The sequence below is a fragment of the Dreissena polymorpha genome, chromosome 5 (assembly GCF_020536995.1).
Source record: "Dreissena polymorpha isolate Duluth1 chromosome 5, UMN_Dpol_1.0, whole genome shotgun sequence".
Classification (NCBI taxonomy): Eukaryota; Metazoa; Mollusca; class Bivalvia; order Myida; family Dreissenidae; genus Dreissena; species Dreissena polymorpha.
The window spans coordinates 3,686,344-3,701,822 of NC_068359.1; the positions used below are offsets into that span (position 1 = coordinate 3,686,344).

The following is a 15,479-nucleotide window of genomic DNA, read 5'->3' on the forward strand; positions in this document are numbered from 1 at the left end:
ATTTATTTTTGTAAGCAAAGTTTGATGTTTGGTAAGGGGGGGTCAACTCAAAATATAGGTCACCAGGTCAAATCTTTCAAAAACAAAAACACTCCATATGCCAGAGTTTTGGTTCAATAATGATGAATCTTGACCAGGATGCTTGTCTGGTCAATATCTAGGTCAAGTTTGACGTTTGGTAAAGATTGAATGAACCGACTCCTCTCAGGTAAGCGAACTAGGGCCATATTGGTCCTCTTGTTTAGAAAAGAATTTAAATAACATAGTGATAAATGAAACAATTAAATGTAAACAATCAGATAGTGATTGTAGATATGATATTTAACCCTAACATGGACATTTCACAGATTTTGACCTGTATTGAAGTTTGTCATTCAATGCTTTAAATTGATAAATGTAAACATTTGAACTGTTATAAATTACTGTCATTAAAAATCAAGGACAAATTAACTAAGAAAAAAAAGTAACCTCAACTGGGCTCAATCTACTGACCCTAGGAGAAAAAGTCTCAACTGGGCTTGAACCACTTACCCTTGGAATAAAAGTCTAACACTTAAATGGTTCGTCCATATGGGCCCATATAGTGATTGTTGTATTTTATACTTAATATAAGCAATTCTTGTACTGTCACAAAATATAACTTTACAACAGAACTCTCGAAATCATTATTTTTTTTGCATTTGTAACGCATTTTAGTTTTCAGGTTTTTAAATCATCAAAAGGTGCATATACTGGAGATTTTCGAGCATAGAAAATGTTCAGTTTTACTGTTTCTCCGCAAATATCATAACTTCAACAAAAATTCGGAAGTCTGAAACAATTTTTTTCCAATTTTGTCATGTGCATATTGTACTGGTGTGTTTTTCAGACAAAGTTTGATATTTTGTATTATCTTTGTTATTTACAGTTATATACTTATATTTTTCTGACAAATATTAATAGCTGTTTTGGTTTTCCAGCCTGATGAAAAGGACAAGCTTTTTGACTTGTACAGCTATTCAATGGGTAAGTTGTGAAACATTCAATGGGTAAGTTGTGAAACATTCAATGGGTAAGATGTGAAAAATTCAATGGGTAAGTTGTGAAACATTCAATGGGTAAGTTGTGAAACATTTAATATGTAAGATGTGAAACATTTAATATGTAAGATGTGAAACATTCAATGGTTAAGATGTGAAACATTCAACAATGGGTAAGTTGTGAAACATTTAATAGGTAAGATGTGACATTCAATTGGTAAGTTGTGAAACATTAAATGGGTAAGATGTGAAATATTCAATGGGTAAGTTGTGAAACATTTTACTGGAGGAATGAAAACATCTATTTTTAGCTCACCTGATTGCTCAGGTGAGCTTTTGTGACCGGTCTTTGTCCGTTGTATGTCCGTCCGTTAACATTTGTTCGTAAACACTCTAGAGGCCACATTTATTGTCCGATCTTCATGAAACTTGGTCAGGAGCTTTAATTGTCCCAATGAAATCTCAGTCGAGTTCGAAACTGGGTTGTGCCGGGTCAAAAACTAGGTCACTAGGTAAAAAAAAAGAAAAAACTTGTAAACACTGTAGAAGTCACATTTCCTGCCCAATCTTCATGTAACTTTGTCAAAATGTTTGCCTTAATGTATGTTGGTTGAGTTCAAAAGTGTTTCTGGTCCGTTGAAAAACATGGCCGCCAGTGGGTGGGGCAGTTTTCCTTATTTGGCTATAGAGAAACCTTGTAAACACTCTGGAAGTCACAAATTTTGCCCAATCATCATGAAAGTTGGTCAAAACATTGGTTTAATTGATTTCTTGGACGATTTTGAATACGGTTTTGATAGATGAAAAAACATGGTCGCCAGTGGGCGGGGCATTTTTCTCTATATGTATATAGTGAAAACATGTCAACACTCTAGAAGTCACATTTTTTGCCCAATTTTCATGAAATTTGGTCAGAACTTTTGCTTCCTAGATTCGTGAGTTAAGTTTGAAAATGGTTCTGGTCTGTTGAAAAACATGGTTGCCAGGGGGCATGGCATTTTTTTTATATTTATATAGCAAAAAAGGCTTGCAAACAATCATGAATTGAGGTCATGTAACATGTGAGACAACTCTTCTAAATATTGCATATAAGTTTACAGTAGTTATTCCCCTTTGATTATTAATGTTTTCATAATAATACAGTGTAGTTGTGTTTCATTTATGTGTTAATTGTTATTCAAGGTTGAACGTTTTTATGCCCCCTTTCGAAGAAAAGGGGGCATATAGTGATCATACTGTCTGTCCTTCCGTCTGTCTGTCTGTCCGTCTGTCCGTCTTTCCTTCACACTTTGCATTTAGGTTTCGAAAAATGCTCATAACTTCTCCTTGAGATTTAACCTTCATATTTGGTATGCATGTGTATATGGACAAGGCCATTCCTTATGCACACAATTTTTAATCCCTGTGACCTTGACCTTGAACTAAGGGTCCGCGTTTAGGTTTCGAAATCTGCATTTAGGTTTCGAAAAATGCTCATAACTTCTATGTCCCTTGAGATATAACCTTCATATTTGGTATGCATGTGTATATGGACAAGGCCTTTCCATACGCACACAATTTTTTACCCCTGTGACCTTGACCTTGAAATAGGGTCCGCGTTATAAGGTTTCAAAATCTGCGTTTAGGTTTTGAAAAATGCTCATAACTTCTATGTCCCTTGAGATATAACCTTCATATTTGGAATGCATGTGTATATGGACAAGGCCTTTCCATATGCACACATTTTTTTCCCCTTGTGACCTTGACCTTGAACTAAGGGTCCGCATTTAGGTTTCGAAATCTGCGTTTAGGTTTTGAAAAATGATCATAACTTCTATGTCCCTTGAGATATAACCTTCATATTTGGTATGCATGTGTATATGGACAAGGCCTTTTCATACGCATACAATTTGTAACCCCTGTGACCTTGACGTTGAACTTAGGGTCCGCGTTAAGTTTACGAAATCTGTGTTTAAGTTTCAAAAAATGCTCATAACTTCTATGTCCCTTGAGATATAACCTTCATATTTGGTATGCATGTGTATATGGACAAGGCCTTTCCATACGCACACAATTTTTTTAACCCCTGTGACCTTGACCTTGAACTTAGGATCCGCGTTTAGGTTTCAAAATCTGCGTTTAGGTTTCGAAAAATGCTCATAACTTCTATGTCCCTTGAGATATAACCTTCATATTTGGTATGCATGTGTATATGGACAAGGCCTTTCCATACGCACACAATTTTTTACCCCTGTGACCTTCACCTTGAATTTAGGGTCCGCGTTTAGGTTTCGAAATCTGCGTATAGGTTTTGAAAAATGCTCATAACTTCTATGTCCCTTGAGATATAACCTTCATATTTGATATGCATGTTTATACAGACAAGGCCTTTCCATGCGCACACTAATTTTGACCCCTGTGACCTTGACCTTGAACTTAGGGTCTGCGTTTAGGTTTGGAAATCTGCGTTTAGGTTTCGAAAAATGCTATAACTTCTATCAAAGCGTTTATAGGGGGCATATGCCATCCTATGGTGACAGCTCTTGTTTTAAGCTTTTGTGACTGGTCTGTGTCCGTCGTCCGTCCGTCCACATTTGTTCGTAAACACTCTAGAGGCCACATTTATTGTCCAATCTTCATGAAACTTGGTCAGAAGATTTGTCCCAATGATATCTCGATCGAGTTTGAAACTGGGTCATGCTGGGTCAAAAACTAGGTCACTAGGTAAAAAAAAAAGAAAAAGCTTGTAAACACTGTAGAAGTCACATTTAATGCCCAATCTTCATGTAACTCTGTCTATATGTCTGTCTTAATGATATGTTGGTTGAGTTCAAAATTGGTTCCGGTCCATTGAAAAACATGGCCGCCAGTGGCTGTTTTCCTTATATGGCTTTGGGAGAAAACTTGTAAATACTCTAGAAGTCACAATTTTTGCCCAATCATCATGAAAGTAAATCAAAACATTGGTTTTATTGATATGTTGCACGAGTTCGAAAATGGTCCAGATCGGTGAAAATACATGGTGATATGTATCTCAGATGAGTTTGCAAATCATTATCAAGAAGACCTACTAGGTAAAAAGAGAAATGTACGTCGAAGTACAACAATTGTATGTCGACATACAAATATAAAAAACACTTCAACGTATATGTTTGTACGTCAAAGTACAATTTGTACTTCGACATACATGTTTACACATTTTCTGAACAGCCAATCAAAACACTTGTCTATTGAGCCGCTTTTCCTTCAGATTTATTCATAATAAATGTTTAAAATCTCTTTTTTAATTAAGGACAAAATGAATAAAAATATCAGAATGGCAAAAAAAACATAGAAGTTTCAAGTATTTAATGCATTGAATTAGAGTACTAGTATATACAAATTTGAAGAAGATTCATTTGTTACCTTTTTAAAATTAAAATTATTTAGCATATTGTGAGTATTTATTCATGCAGGGCGGAGTATCACGACCGTCCAGCGCATTACTGTGTAAGAAATTCCCAACGGTAACCAAACAGTTACCAAACATTAACGATGGGTCAATAAACATGGCTGCCAGGGGGGTAGGGCAGTTTTTCTTATGTGACTATATAGAGAGAAACCTTGTGATCGAACACTATAGATGTCACATTTTTTGCCTAATCATTGTGAAACTTAGTAAATACATTGGTTTTATTGATTTCTTGGACAAGTTGGAAAATGGCTCAGATCGGTGAAACACACTTTTTAGCTCACCTGATTGCTCAGGTGAGGTTTTAGGATTGGTCTTTGTCCGCTGTCTGTCAGTCCACATTTGGTTTGTAAACACTCTAGCATTCACATTTCTCAAGCATTCTTTATCAAAGTTGCTGAAAGATCTCAGTCAAGTTTGATGATGAGCAAAATCACATAATTAATGCCATAATTATTGCCCTTAGGTTGTCCAAATTTTCATTATATTATACAAAATCCTTTAAAGCAAAGTTTGATGTTTGGTAAGGGGGGTTAACTCAAAATATAGGTCACCATTTCAAATCTTACAAAAACAAAAACACTCCCTACGCCAGAGTTTTGGTTCAATAATGATGAAACTTGACCAGGATGTTTGTCTGGTCAATATTTAGGTCATGTTTGCCATTAGGTAAAGATTGAATGAACCGACTCCTCTCAGGTGAGCCAACTAGCGCCATCTTGGCCTTCTTGTTTAAAAGTTATACATCAATAATGAAGTCTTTACAACATTTTTACTTATAAATATCCGTTTTTTATATATTTTTTCCTTTTGTTTGTAACTCTTATAATGTTAAATTAAATAATCTCAACAAACAATATAGTTTAAAAAAATTGTCACAAAATACAGATTCAAACATGTGAATAGGCAGTAGAAAAAAAGATCATCTTGAAGGAATAATTTGCTAGCCTGTAAAATTATTTTAAAAAAAATCATAAATGTCTAACAAAGATTGTTGATTTTCTCATGCAGGAGTGGCTCTGTTGGTGTTTTCCCTCGTAATGACGGCTCGTATGGGTCTGTACCAGGAGTCAGTATACCAACAGCATGGCAAACACCCCAACGAGTCCCTCTTCTACAATGTAAGGAGTATTCCCACATAATTGAATCCCTTGTGTTTAACAGTACAATTGTTAATTGTCATTAAATATAAGTAACATTTATTGCCTTAGAAATGCCCATGGGGATTTTCATTTTTAGCTTGACTGTTTTCGGAGAAAACCGAGGTATTGTCATAGCCAGCTCGCTGTCCGGCATCTGCTGTCCGCATCATGATAAAACCTTAACATAGGCTCTAAAATCAAAGTGCTTTCACATGCAACTTTGAAATTTCATATGTAGATGCACCTTGATGAGTTCTACATGCCACACCCATTTTTGGGTCACTAGGTCAAAGGTAAAGGTCACATCTGACACGCTTTCATTTATTAAAAAACTGCACCCACAGCCAAGCGTTGGCACCCGTTATGCGGTGCTCTTGTTATTGATTGTTTTCAAATGTACAAAATGATAAACATCAGCTGCTCCAGCAGGAGGGAAGCTTTTAATGTTATATGGTCTTAAATTAACCAGTCGCCACCTGTCAATCAATTTTTCCGATTAGCCAATCAGATATCGATTTTTCACACACCCCTCAGCAACACTTTTCTGGCCACCATTTTGTCCGACAAACAAAGCGTGTCGTACATATGGAATGAGCCTAATTTTTAAGAGTTTACACAGATTTGATATCAAATGCCTGATCATTACTGTTTGATCATTATTCAAAATTGTAGGTGGTATACATACTTCATAAAAGGTCATTATTTTACCTTTATTTCTTGAACATATGAACAAGTAATGAGAAAACAAACACAATAAATAGTTTGACCACAACAGTTGTGTGTTCTATAATATAACACGTGTTAAACCATTTGATGCACAATAATATTAAGCAGTTTGGGCAACATAATAATTGCCACACGTGCTTATTAAAAATCTCAGTGTAATTGTCGATAATTAATAAATGACAGCATGTTGCGTGGATCTCAGAATGAAGGAACATTAAGGCATTGTTAGGTACTGTACACAAGAAAGACAAAAAAATATATATTACTTGAATGATTTACAATTATACTTTTTTTCTGTGGATCATAAACAAGGGAAATCATTATAAATTGTAAACTTAAATATTGTTTTAACTAAAGTAAAAATAATAAAAAGGTGATTTCAATGCGGCTTAGCCAGCTTTAGCGACTTCAAGTGTAAAATGTACGGCTTATAATAAGGTCCATCTTGTTATAAATAAACCAATGCATAATATGCTTAATATATTCCATTCGAACGTTCATGAACAGCACCGTTATACCAACATTTCATTTTTCGATAGTGAAATGTAACTGGTTCACATTAAAAATACATGAAATAAAATGCATATCAGATTATCTGTCAATGAAACCACGAAATTAGGCCTATATTAAATTATGGTTACAATCAAAATTAATTTTATATCTAAATAAAAAGAATCAGTGTCTTTTTAAAAATAACACAATGAAACTAAAATCTAAACATTTTTAATAAACAAAAAACCAATTATGATACAAATGTATAGATGTCATTTGCATTTAATAAAATTATTTTCAAAAAAATAATTATATATGAATAGCCACCAGATTCACTATAAGGCTGTTTAATACAAGTTCAAAATAAATATGAAATTAATGCTCATTTATATGCCCCCCGAAGGAGGGCATATATTGATCACAGATCTGTCTGTCTGTCTTTCTTTCAAACACACTTTTGCGTTTAGGTTTCGAATGTAACCTTCATATTTGGTAAGCATGTGTATATGGACAAGGCCTTTCCATACGCACACAAATTTTGACCCCCTTGACCTTGAATTTAGGGTCTGCGTTTAGATTTTGAAATCTGCATTTAGGTTTTGAGAAAAGCGTTTTTCAGGGGCATATGTCTTCCGATGGAGACAGCTCATGTTGCAACGAATTTTTTTTCAACACCCTATAATAATAATAATGTATATGAAACGTTTCAAATAGTCAGTCTGTCGTTTTCTCATTTATTTTGATTACGCCTTTTCTCTCTAAAGCATTTATGATTGTATTAAAGTTTTACAAAACAGTTTAGTTTAGTGTGATACATCATAACAAATATAGTATTTCACTCGCCTAATCCGCTATCATTGCGATCTGCTTGTCAGAGTTTTCTAATCACTAGACCACAAGACTATGTGGGCGGAGCGATCAATAATTTGGTGACTGGTCAATTGTTAGCAAGGAACCAATTGCAAAACTGTGAGACACAACACAAATGTAACAGACAACACACACAAGTATAAAACAAACACACACTAATGAATAAAACTGTGATCATCACCCTGAATCAGATAATGCAAATCATGAGAGTGATTTGCCTTTATGGAATGTTATTGCTCTTACATTTTCCAAAAATGGCATTTTATTTAAGTTTTTTTAATTTGGAGTTTTATCTTTAACATCAGTACCATTAAAGAGGCATTTAATCTGAGTCTACTAATGTATTGCTCTATCATTCAGTATGAATTTTTATAAAAATGTATATTTATTATATTTCAGCACGCCCTTCCCCTGCCAGGCTTCCTTCTGGTATCCCATGATATCTACAATGCTGTGATTGCTTTTAACAAGTCAGGTAAGGTAGATATGGTGTGAGATTGCCTTTACGTAGTCAAGTAAGGTAGATTTGGAGTGTAATTGCCTTAAATAAGTCAGGTTAGTTTGATTGTATGTACATTTGCCTTTACTAAGTCTTGCAATTATGATTTGATGTGTGATTGCCTTAAATAAGTCAGGCAAGGATGATTTGGTGTGTGATTGCCTTTCATAAATTAGTTAGGTATGGTAGATTTGGTGTGCAACTGCCTTTAATAAGTTTGGTAAGGTAGATTTGGTGTGCAACTGCCTTTAATAAGTTAGGTAAGGTAGATTTGGTGTGTGATTGCCTTTAATAAGTTAGGTAAGGTAGATTTGGTGTGTGATTGTCTTTAATAAGTAAGGTAAGGTAGATTTGGTGTGTGATTGTCTCAAATAAGTCAGGTAAGGTAGATTTGGTGTGTGATTGCCTTTAATAAGTCAGTTAAGGATGATTTGGTGTGTGATTGCCTTTAATAAGTTAGGTAAGGTAGATTTTGTGTGTGAATGCCTTTCATAAGTCAGGGAAGGGAAAGTTGATGTATGATTGCCTTATATAAGTAAGGTAAAGTAGATTTTGTTTGTAATACCTCTTGCAATGATAGAATATGAAGTGTTACGGCCCGGGTCTGGTTGTTGAAAACTTAAATTGCAAGTTCAGCTTACAGTCAGTGAAATTTAGTTGTTAATGAGACATACAAAATTGAGAATTTTATTTGGTCTTCAATGAACACATAGATTAAATGGTAAGCAATTATTTTACATAGATACTTGATCCAAAAATTTAGGCTGTTGAGTAACTTGGCCTGGAGATCTAAGTATAAATAACACGTTGAAAACTATCATTGTTGACAAATGCAAATAAGGCACGATTTATCAAGTCCATTACTATTTTGTCCATTCAGTTTAAAACTCCAAAGCATGTATGTAAGTAATACTGATGGATGATTTGGCTAAGTAAAAATATTTTATTAAATAGTTAATCAAGTTACAATTCTTTCATAATATAAGATATGCTTATGGATATTTGTCAGTGAAATAATTTAAAAAGGCTTTAGTTTAACTGTTTGATTATGTGCATTATTAATGTTTTTAACATGTTTGTCATGATTCAGTGGTTATTGTATGCACCTTAATATTAGCTCTCATTATAGACAATCAAAATATATAATTATTACAAAAATAATGTTCTGCTCTTAGCGTTATTTATGTAACGTGTTTAAGCTGTTTTTAAAACTTGTTGTTTGTATTTCAGAGCCAATGTCATTGATGTTTATGTCTGTGCCAAAGATGTGGGTGTTCCTGGCTGCAAATACCATAACTCAGTATCCTTCACTTGTTGTATTTTTAAAGATTTTGTTTGAGTTGGAACATTCAATCAATAATTAATGATTTGACTGTATTTAAATTAAAAATTGGGACTTACTTGAAGATATATAACATTGTGCAATAATTTCAGTGTTTACTATTTTTTGTATGTCAGTTATCTGATTAATTAGACACAAAGGAGGATAACTGCACACAAACATAAATTCACCATCCATTGACCATATATCATTGACCATATATTTTAAACTAAAAACAGTTGCAACACATTGAAATCAGTATGTACGATGCTTTTAAAGCAGAAAGACTGAACTTTCCCAAACTTCGCTCTTAAGTGCATGCCTTGCCAAATTATAATGTCTCAATTTGATTGTAACCATCTGTGATATCAATCAGCTGTTAGTCCTTGACCTTGAACCAGATATATTTGTATACGGTCAGTATTTACACTTACCGCAGAGTGCACCGCCCTGACAGTAACACTGGTGGTGACACTGCGTAAGTTCATCAGCCTGATTCTCTCCATCTGGTATTTCAACAACCCGTTCACAGCTCTACACTGGCTCGGGACATTTTTTGTATTTTTTGGAACTCTGTTGTTTTCTGACACTTTGAAGACGCTGTATCGTCAGTCAGTGAAATATTTCACCCCACAGAAAGAAAATGGAGTACCCAAGAAGACAGATTAGTTGTGTGAGTTTTTGTCTGTGCCAAATATTTGATGTGCGGCGTTGGACAATCCATCTTTACATCTTTATACATCTTGGTATAGTGGGTTTTGGTTGGCATGATTTAACTTATTTTGCCTTGGTTTATTTTTGTTTTGTTTTGGTTTTACTTCAACTTTGTGTAAAACATTATGTGTTATAGAAACATGATGACATTTTAATTACAATTTTCAAACGAAAAATCACATTAGACACTATGTTTTTTTCCTTCAAATGCAGGTACTTTAATTAATTTGTATGCCCCTGTAGGGTGGCAAATACAATGTAGAAGTTGGACTGTCTGTCCATCAGTCTGTCCAGCATTCCATTTTCCGGAGGTTTTTTATGCAATTGGTTCAGATATTGAGCTGAATTTTGGTATGTGAGTCTACCTACATGACTTTCAGATGAAGTGTGAGTTTCATGCGGGTCCATTTTCTTGGGCGAAGTTATGGGCATTGAACTTCAAAACTTTCCGTTTTCCAGATCTTTTTTTACGAAATGCTTTCAGATGTGTAGCTGATTTTTTTTGTATCTGAGTCTATACCTACATAACTTACAAATTAAGTGTAAGTTTAGTTCCTCTCCATTGATATTTGGTACAGTTATGGCCTTGAACTTCAACATTATCCATTTTCTGGAGAGTATTTACAAAATGCTTTTAGATTTGTACCTGATTTTTGGTAAGAGAGTCTGCATGCATTACTTACAGATAAAGTGTGAGTTATGTTCTGGTCCATTGATTTTTGGCGAAGTTATGGACCTTGGACTTCGAAAAAAGAAGGTTTTGTATGCAACATATTGCAGATATTGAGCTGAGTTTGGTATGTGAGTCTACCTCGAATGATCAGGATATTGTTTTTGGCCTGTCTGTCTGTCATTCTGTCCCAAAACATTAACCTTACAGTAAAGTTTTGCAATAACTTTTCCAATATTGAAGATAGCAACTTGATATTTGGCATGCATGTGTATCTCATAAAGCGGCTCATTTTGAGTGGTGAAAGGTCATGGTCATCCTTCAAGGTCAAAAGTGAAAAAATAAAATCCAAGGGAAGTAATAAGCTTTAAAAGGGAGATAATTTATAAACCTGCCAAATAATATATTGACATTTTATTTCCAAGCGGCGCAATAGGGGGCATTGTGTTTCTGACAAACACATCTCTTGTTTTCCTTTTTACTGTGTTACATCTATTTTATTAAACCACAGGAAACCAAGTTTGAGAGGGATGTATACTCAAGGTAGGTTGTTTGTCTGTGGGTCTGTTTGTTCACATTAAATGGTACAAGTTTGTAGATCAAATTACTTAATATTTTACAATCAATTAAAGTAAATTTTTCAATATATTCCTCTCCTCTTTAGTTCAGTTGTGCAAGACACTTTATATCCTTCCTGCACATTTCTAAACACATTTCTAAGCTATGTGCCCTTGAATTTAGCAATCCCAAGTGATCTACACATTTCTGAGTTATTTGCCCTTGAACACAGCTGACAAAGAGGTGTGTGGGGGGGGGTGTTATCAATCAAGTTTGTCTCAAAGCTGTATTGGTTGAATTTAGTTTTGTTTTCTTTAGAAAATGTGCCATTCCTAAGGTAGTATCCTACCAAATTACAACAAAAACCAGTGTGAGTTTTAACCTAGTTTATTGTGCATATTTTACCTTTTTATTATTAAAGCCTGTTTTATGACATTAGTGTATCTTTAAGATTGTATTTTTATGCAAAAGTTTTTCCATTTGATACTAACTCCCATTGGGTTGCACATTGATGAAATCCTGTATCCATACAATGTGTAATTTCATTGTTAGTATTTGATGATACATTTTTGAAACCGAAGAATATCCATCCATTTTTAAAATATATGTGGTATGCTGTAAATATTCTGTTTTCAGATTAATATGTGCATGGCCTGTTGTATTAAACAAGTTTTTCATATTTACTTTGGGAACATCGGCAAACCGCCTTTGACCATTTGCAAATAAGTGAACAAAATATTGTCAAAGTGAATCAGTACAATACAAATACAATCATGTTTTATAATCACAAACTACAATCATTATGAAACATATTCAAACATCATGTACAAACGTGCATGTATTGAAAACGACAAATAGTGAACACTAAGTAAATATAGAAGACATATGAAGGGTTTCATACAAGATTTATTTGTTGTTGACTATTTTCACTTTTAATGCATTCTAAATATTTTGCATACATGTATTCAGTATTAAACCTTCTATTGTACTCTAATTTTGTATAAATTGTATCGTGCCAATTTTTCATTGATTGATCTTTTAATCTGTGGTTCATTTCATTGGAATAATTAAAGAAGTTTTTTAGCTTGGCTGTTTTCGGAGAAAACCAGAGGTATTGTCATACCCAGCTCATCGTCTGCCGTAGGCGTCCTGCTAAAACCTTAACATTGGCTCTAAAATCAAAGTGCTTCCACCTGCAACTTTGAAACTTCAAATGTAGATCACCTTGATGAGTTCTACATGCCACACCCATTTTTGGGTCACTAGGTCAAAGGTCAAGGCCACAGTGACCTCTAATATAAAACTTTAACATAGGCTCTAAAGTCAAAGTGCTTGCACCTACAACTTTGAAACTTCATATGTAGATGCACCTTGATGAGTTCTACATGCCATACCCATTTTTGGGTCACTAGGTCAAGGTCACTGTGATCTCTAATATAAAACTTTAACATCGGCTTTTAAATCAAAGTGCTTCCACCTACAACTTTGAATCTTCATATGTAGATGCACCTTGATGAGTTCTACACGCCACACCCATTTTTGGGTCACTAGGTCAACGGTCAAGGTCACTGTGACCTCTAAAAATAAAAAATCTGACAAGCTTTTGCAGCCGAGCGTGGCACCCGTTATGCAGTGCTCTTGTTGAATATTTGAAACATTCCTTGTCCTATTTGTTCTAATTGTTGCTTGCCACAGAGTGATATTATTACTTTTATTATCGCTAATTAAATCATTGCAAAGATTGCATTGTTGGTTATACACATTACTTAGGTCTTTTAGCACAGCTTATGTATCTTTCTCTAGTCAACTTTATGAATTATGTGATAAACTGTGAATGTTATGATTGCAGATTCATGTGTAAATTTTCAGTTTTATTCACACATTTATTACCTACTTATATAAATATTTACAACTTACAACGCTGATTATAACAAAATCCAGTTTTGATAGTTTCTGTACTTAAATTTTATGTTGTCTTTTTTCATCTGTGTCCTGATTCATTTGTTGAACTGTCCTGATTTATTGTCCCCTACCGGTTTCACCAGAGGGGACTTATGGTTTTCGCTCTGTGCGTATGTGAGTCTGTCTGTCTGTCTAGACGTCTGTCACACTTTTCTGGATCCTGCGATAACTTTAAAACTTCTTCATATTTTTTCATGACACTTGAAACATGGATAGATGGCAATATGGACGTTATGCACGTCATTTAATTTTGTTCCTACGTCAAAAATTATGGTTGTTATGGAAACAAATATAATTAAAAAAATGACAATGGTGAAATTTCTGACAATGGTGGAGCCGGTAGGGGACATATATTGCCTGGCAATAGTCTTGTTAATTGTGTTATATTAAACTCATAATGAACTGACTAAGAAATAGTTCCACATAATTGTATAAAATAATGTTTACTTTTTTTTCACATAGCAAATTTAGTATTTAGTGTCTAACAGCCAGGTAAAAAATTAAATCAAAATTATGACAATCAGATCAATTTATCAGTTCAATTTATGTTGCTCAAATAACATGCACACAGGTATGTTTTGCTAAATTTTTCTATGTCTAACATGTTCTGACTACTCTTTACATTTGGTACTCATGTATAACCAGGATATATTATGTTTATTTTATTTTGTGTATAATTTTTATTGGATTAAACTTTGTTTAATATGCATGTATTAAAATCTTGGATTGTGCCGACTAAGTGTTACTGTTAGTTTGCATTTGTTTATTGTCCCAAATCTGTTCCAATTACGGACTGTTTTCCTTAAAATGTCATTCAATCCTGTGTAATCAAATTAAATCTAACCAAATATATATTTATAAATAACTATGTAACATTTATATGATTTAATATTTGGTTTTTTTTTGTTGTTGTTTTTCTGTTATAAAATCTAACATTTCGTGTTTTCATGCAAGTTTTATCGTTAATTGTGCCTGATGAAACTTTTCCATTGTACAAAACTTCAGTTGAGCTTAACTCCTTATGAAGAAATTTCTGCAGACATTTTAGTTTTCCAATGTTTATTTTAGTTTTGATATTATATACCGAAATAAATTTATCATTGCAAAAGAGTATTTTCTCCATTAAAGTATTGTACAATTCTCGTAGAACAATTATTGAACAATATCAACAGTTCAATAACCTAGTAGCTAGCTATAAAAGAAAGCGTATTTATTTTTTGTCTTTCTCTGTTCATAAATCAATATCTTCAATGTACGATATACTCACAAAACAATGACAGTTCACTAAAGACTGTACTATTAATACAGATTCCATTTACGCGATAGTCAATTTTTTGTTTGTTAACAATATGTTACGGTTTAAAGTGCGCGTAGCGCTTGTATCGTCTGCAACAGTAACGGCAGTGCTACTGTTCTTTGTTGTTCACGTCATGCCTGTAACCCAGACATCGACATGTCAGTGTGATGCAGCGGACAACGCGTCAAACCCAAGTCGAAATACAAGTTTCGTGAGTAAAATATATGGTTTCTTAATTTTATTTACAAAATATAATGGCGAAGTTCCCATGCATTTTGTGAGAAGTAGAAGAAAAAAGTTCGTTGAACAATTACTGGTAGATTAATAAATGTATACATATCTTTGTTCTTTTCTATTCTAGGACCGGGCTTAAGTTTAACCTAGAATAGTCAAAATTATATTAAAATGCAGTTGTACGCTTATATATGAATCTAGTTACGTGCTTTTCAAACATGAGGCAACAGTACGTACGTCTATCGACGTTTAGGAACCTTCTAGAACTTTAAGTGTTGTTGTGTAACATGGACCAACTTTTATATAATAACAATGGTCATGTATCAAAAGGTTATTAAAAATATTTTGGGTCAATCTTCAGTAAACCACGCGATTTAAGCTCAGCAGGTAAACGTGTGCCAAATATCAAGTGTTCTACTTTGATATTGGCGCTATGAAGTATAACCTTTGTTATGAAACAATGCTTATTTTTTTACTATGGTAAAACTTGACCAAAGATCTCGTAAGTCTTAATCTCACATCTACGCTTAGATTTCACCGAGGGC

At 33.9% G+C, this 15,479-nt stretch overlaps 1 protein-coding gene across 1 annotated transcript in view; it reads left to right on the plus strand.

The window, feature by feature from the left end:
• Positions 1 to 14,511, plus strand: part of LOC127832286 (UDP-xylose and UDP-N-acetylglucosamine transporter-like) — a 34,558-nt gene extending 20,047 nt beyond the window's left edge. Inside the window, exons 7-11 of the mRNA XM_052357689.1 lie at positions 960 to 1,005; positions 5,461 to 5,570; positions 8,079 to 8,154; positions 9,409 to 9,478; positions 9,901 to 14,511. Of these exons, the coding sequence (XP_052213649.1) occupies positions 960 to 1,005; positions 5,461 to 5,570; positions 8,079 to 8,154; positions 9,409 to 9,478; positions 9,901 to 10,168 (570 nt within the window). The 3' untranslated portion in view covers positions 10,169 to 14,511. The remainder of the gene's footprint in view (positions 1 to 959; positions 1,006 to 5,460; positions 5,571 to 8,078; positions 8,155 to 9,408; positions 9,479 to 9,900) is intronic.
• Positions 14,512 to 15,479: the final 968 nt, after the last annotated feature.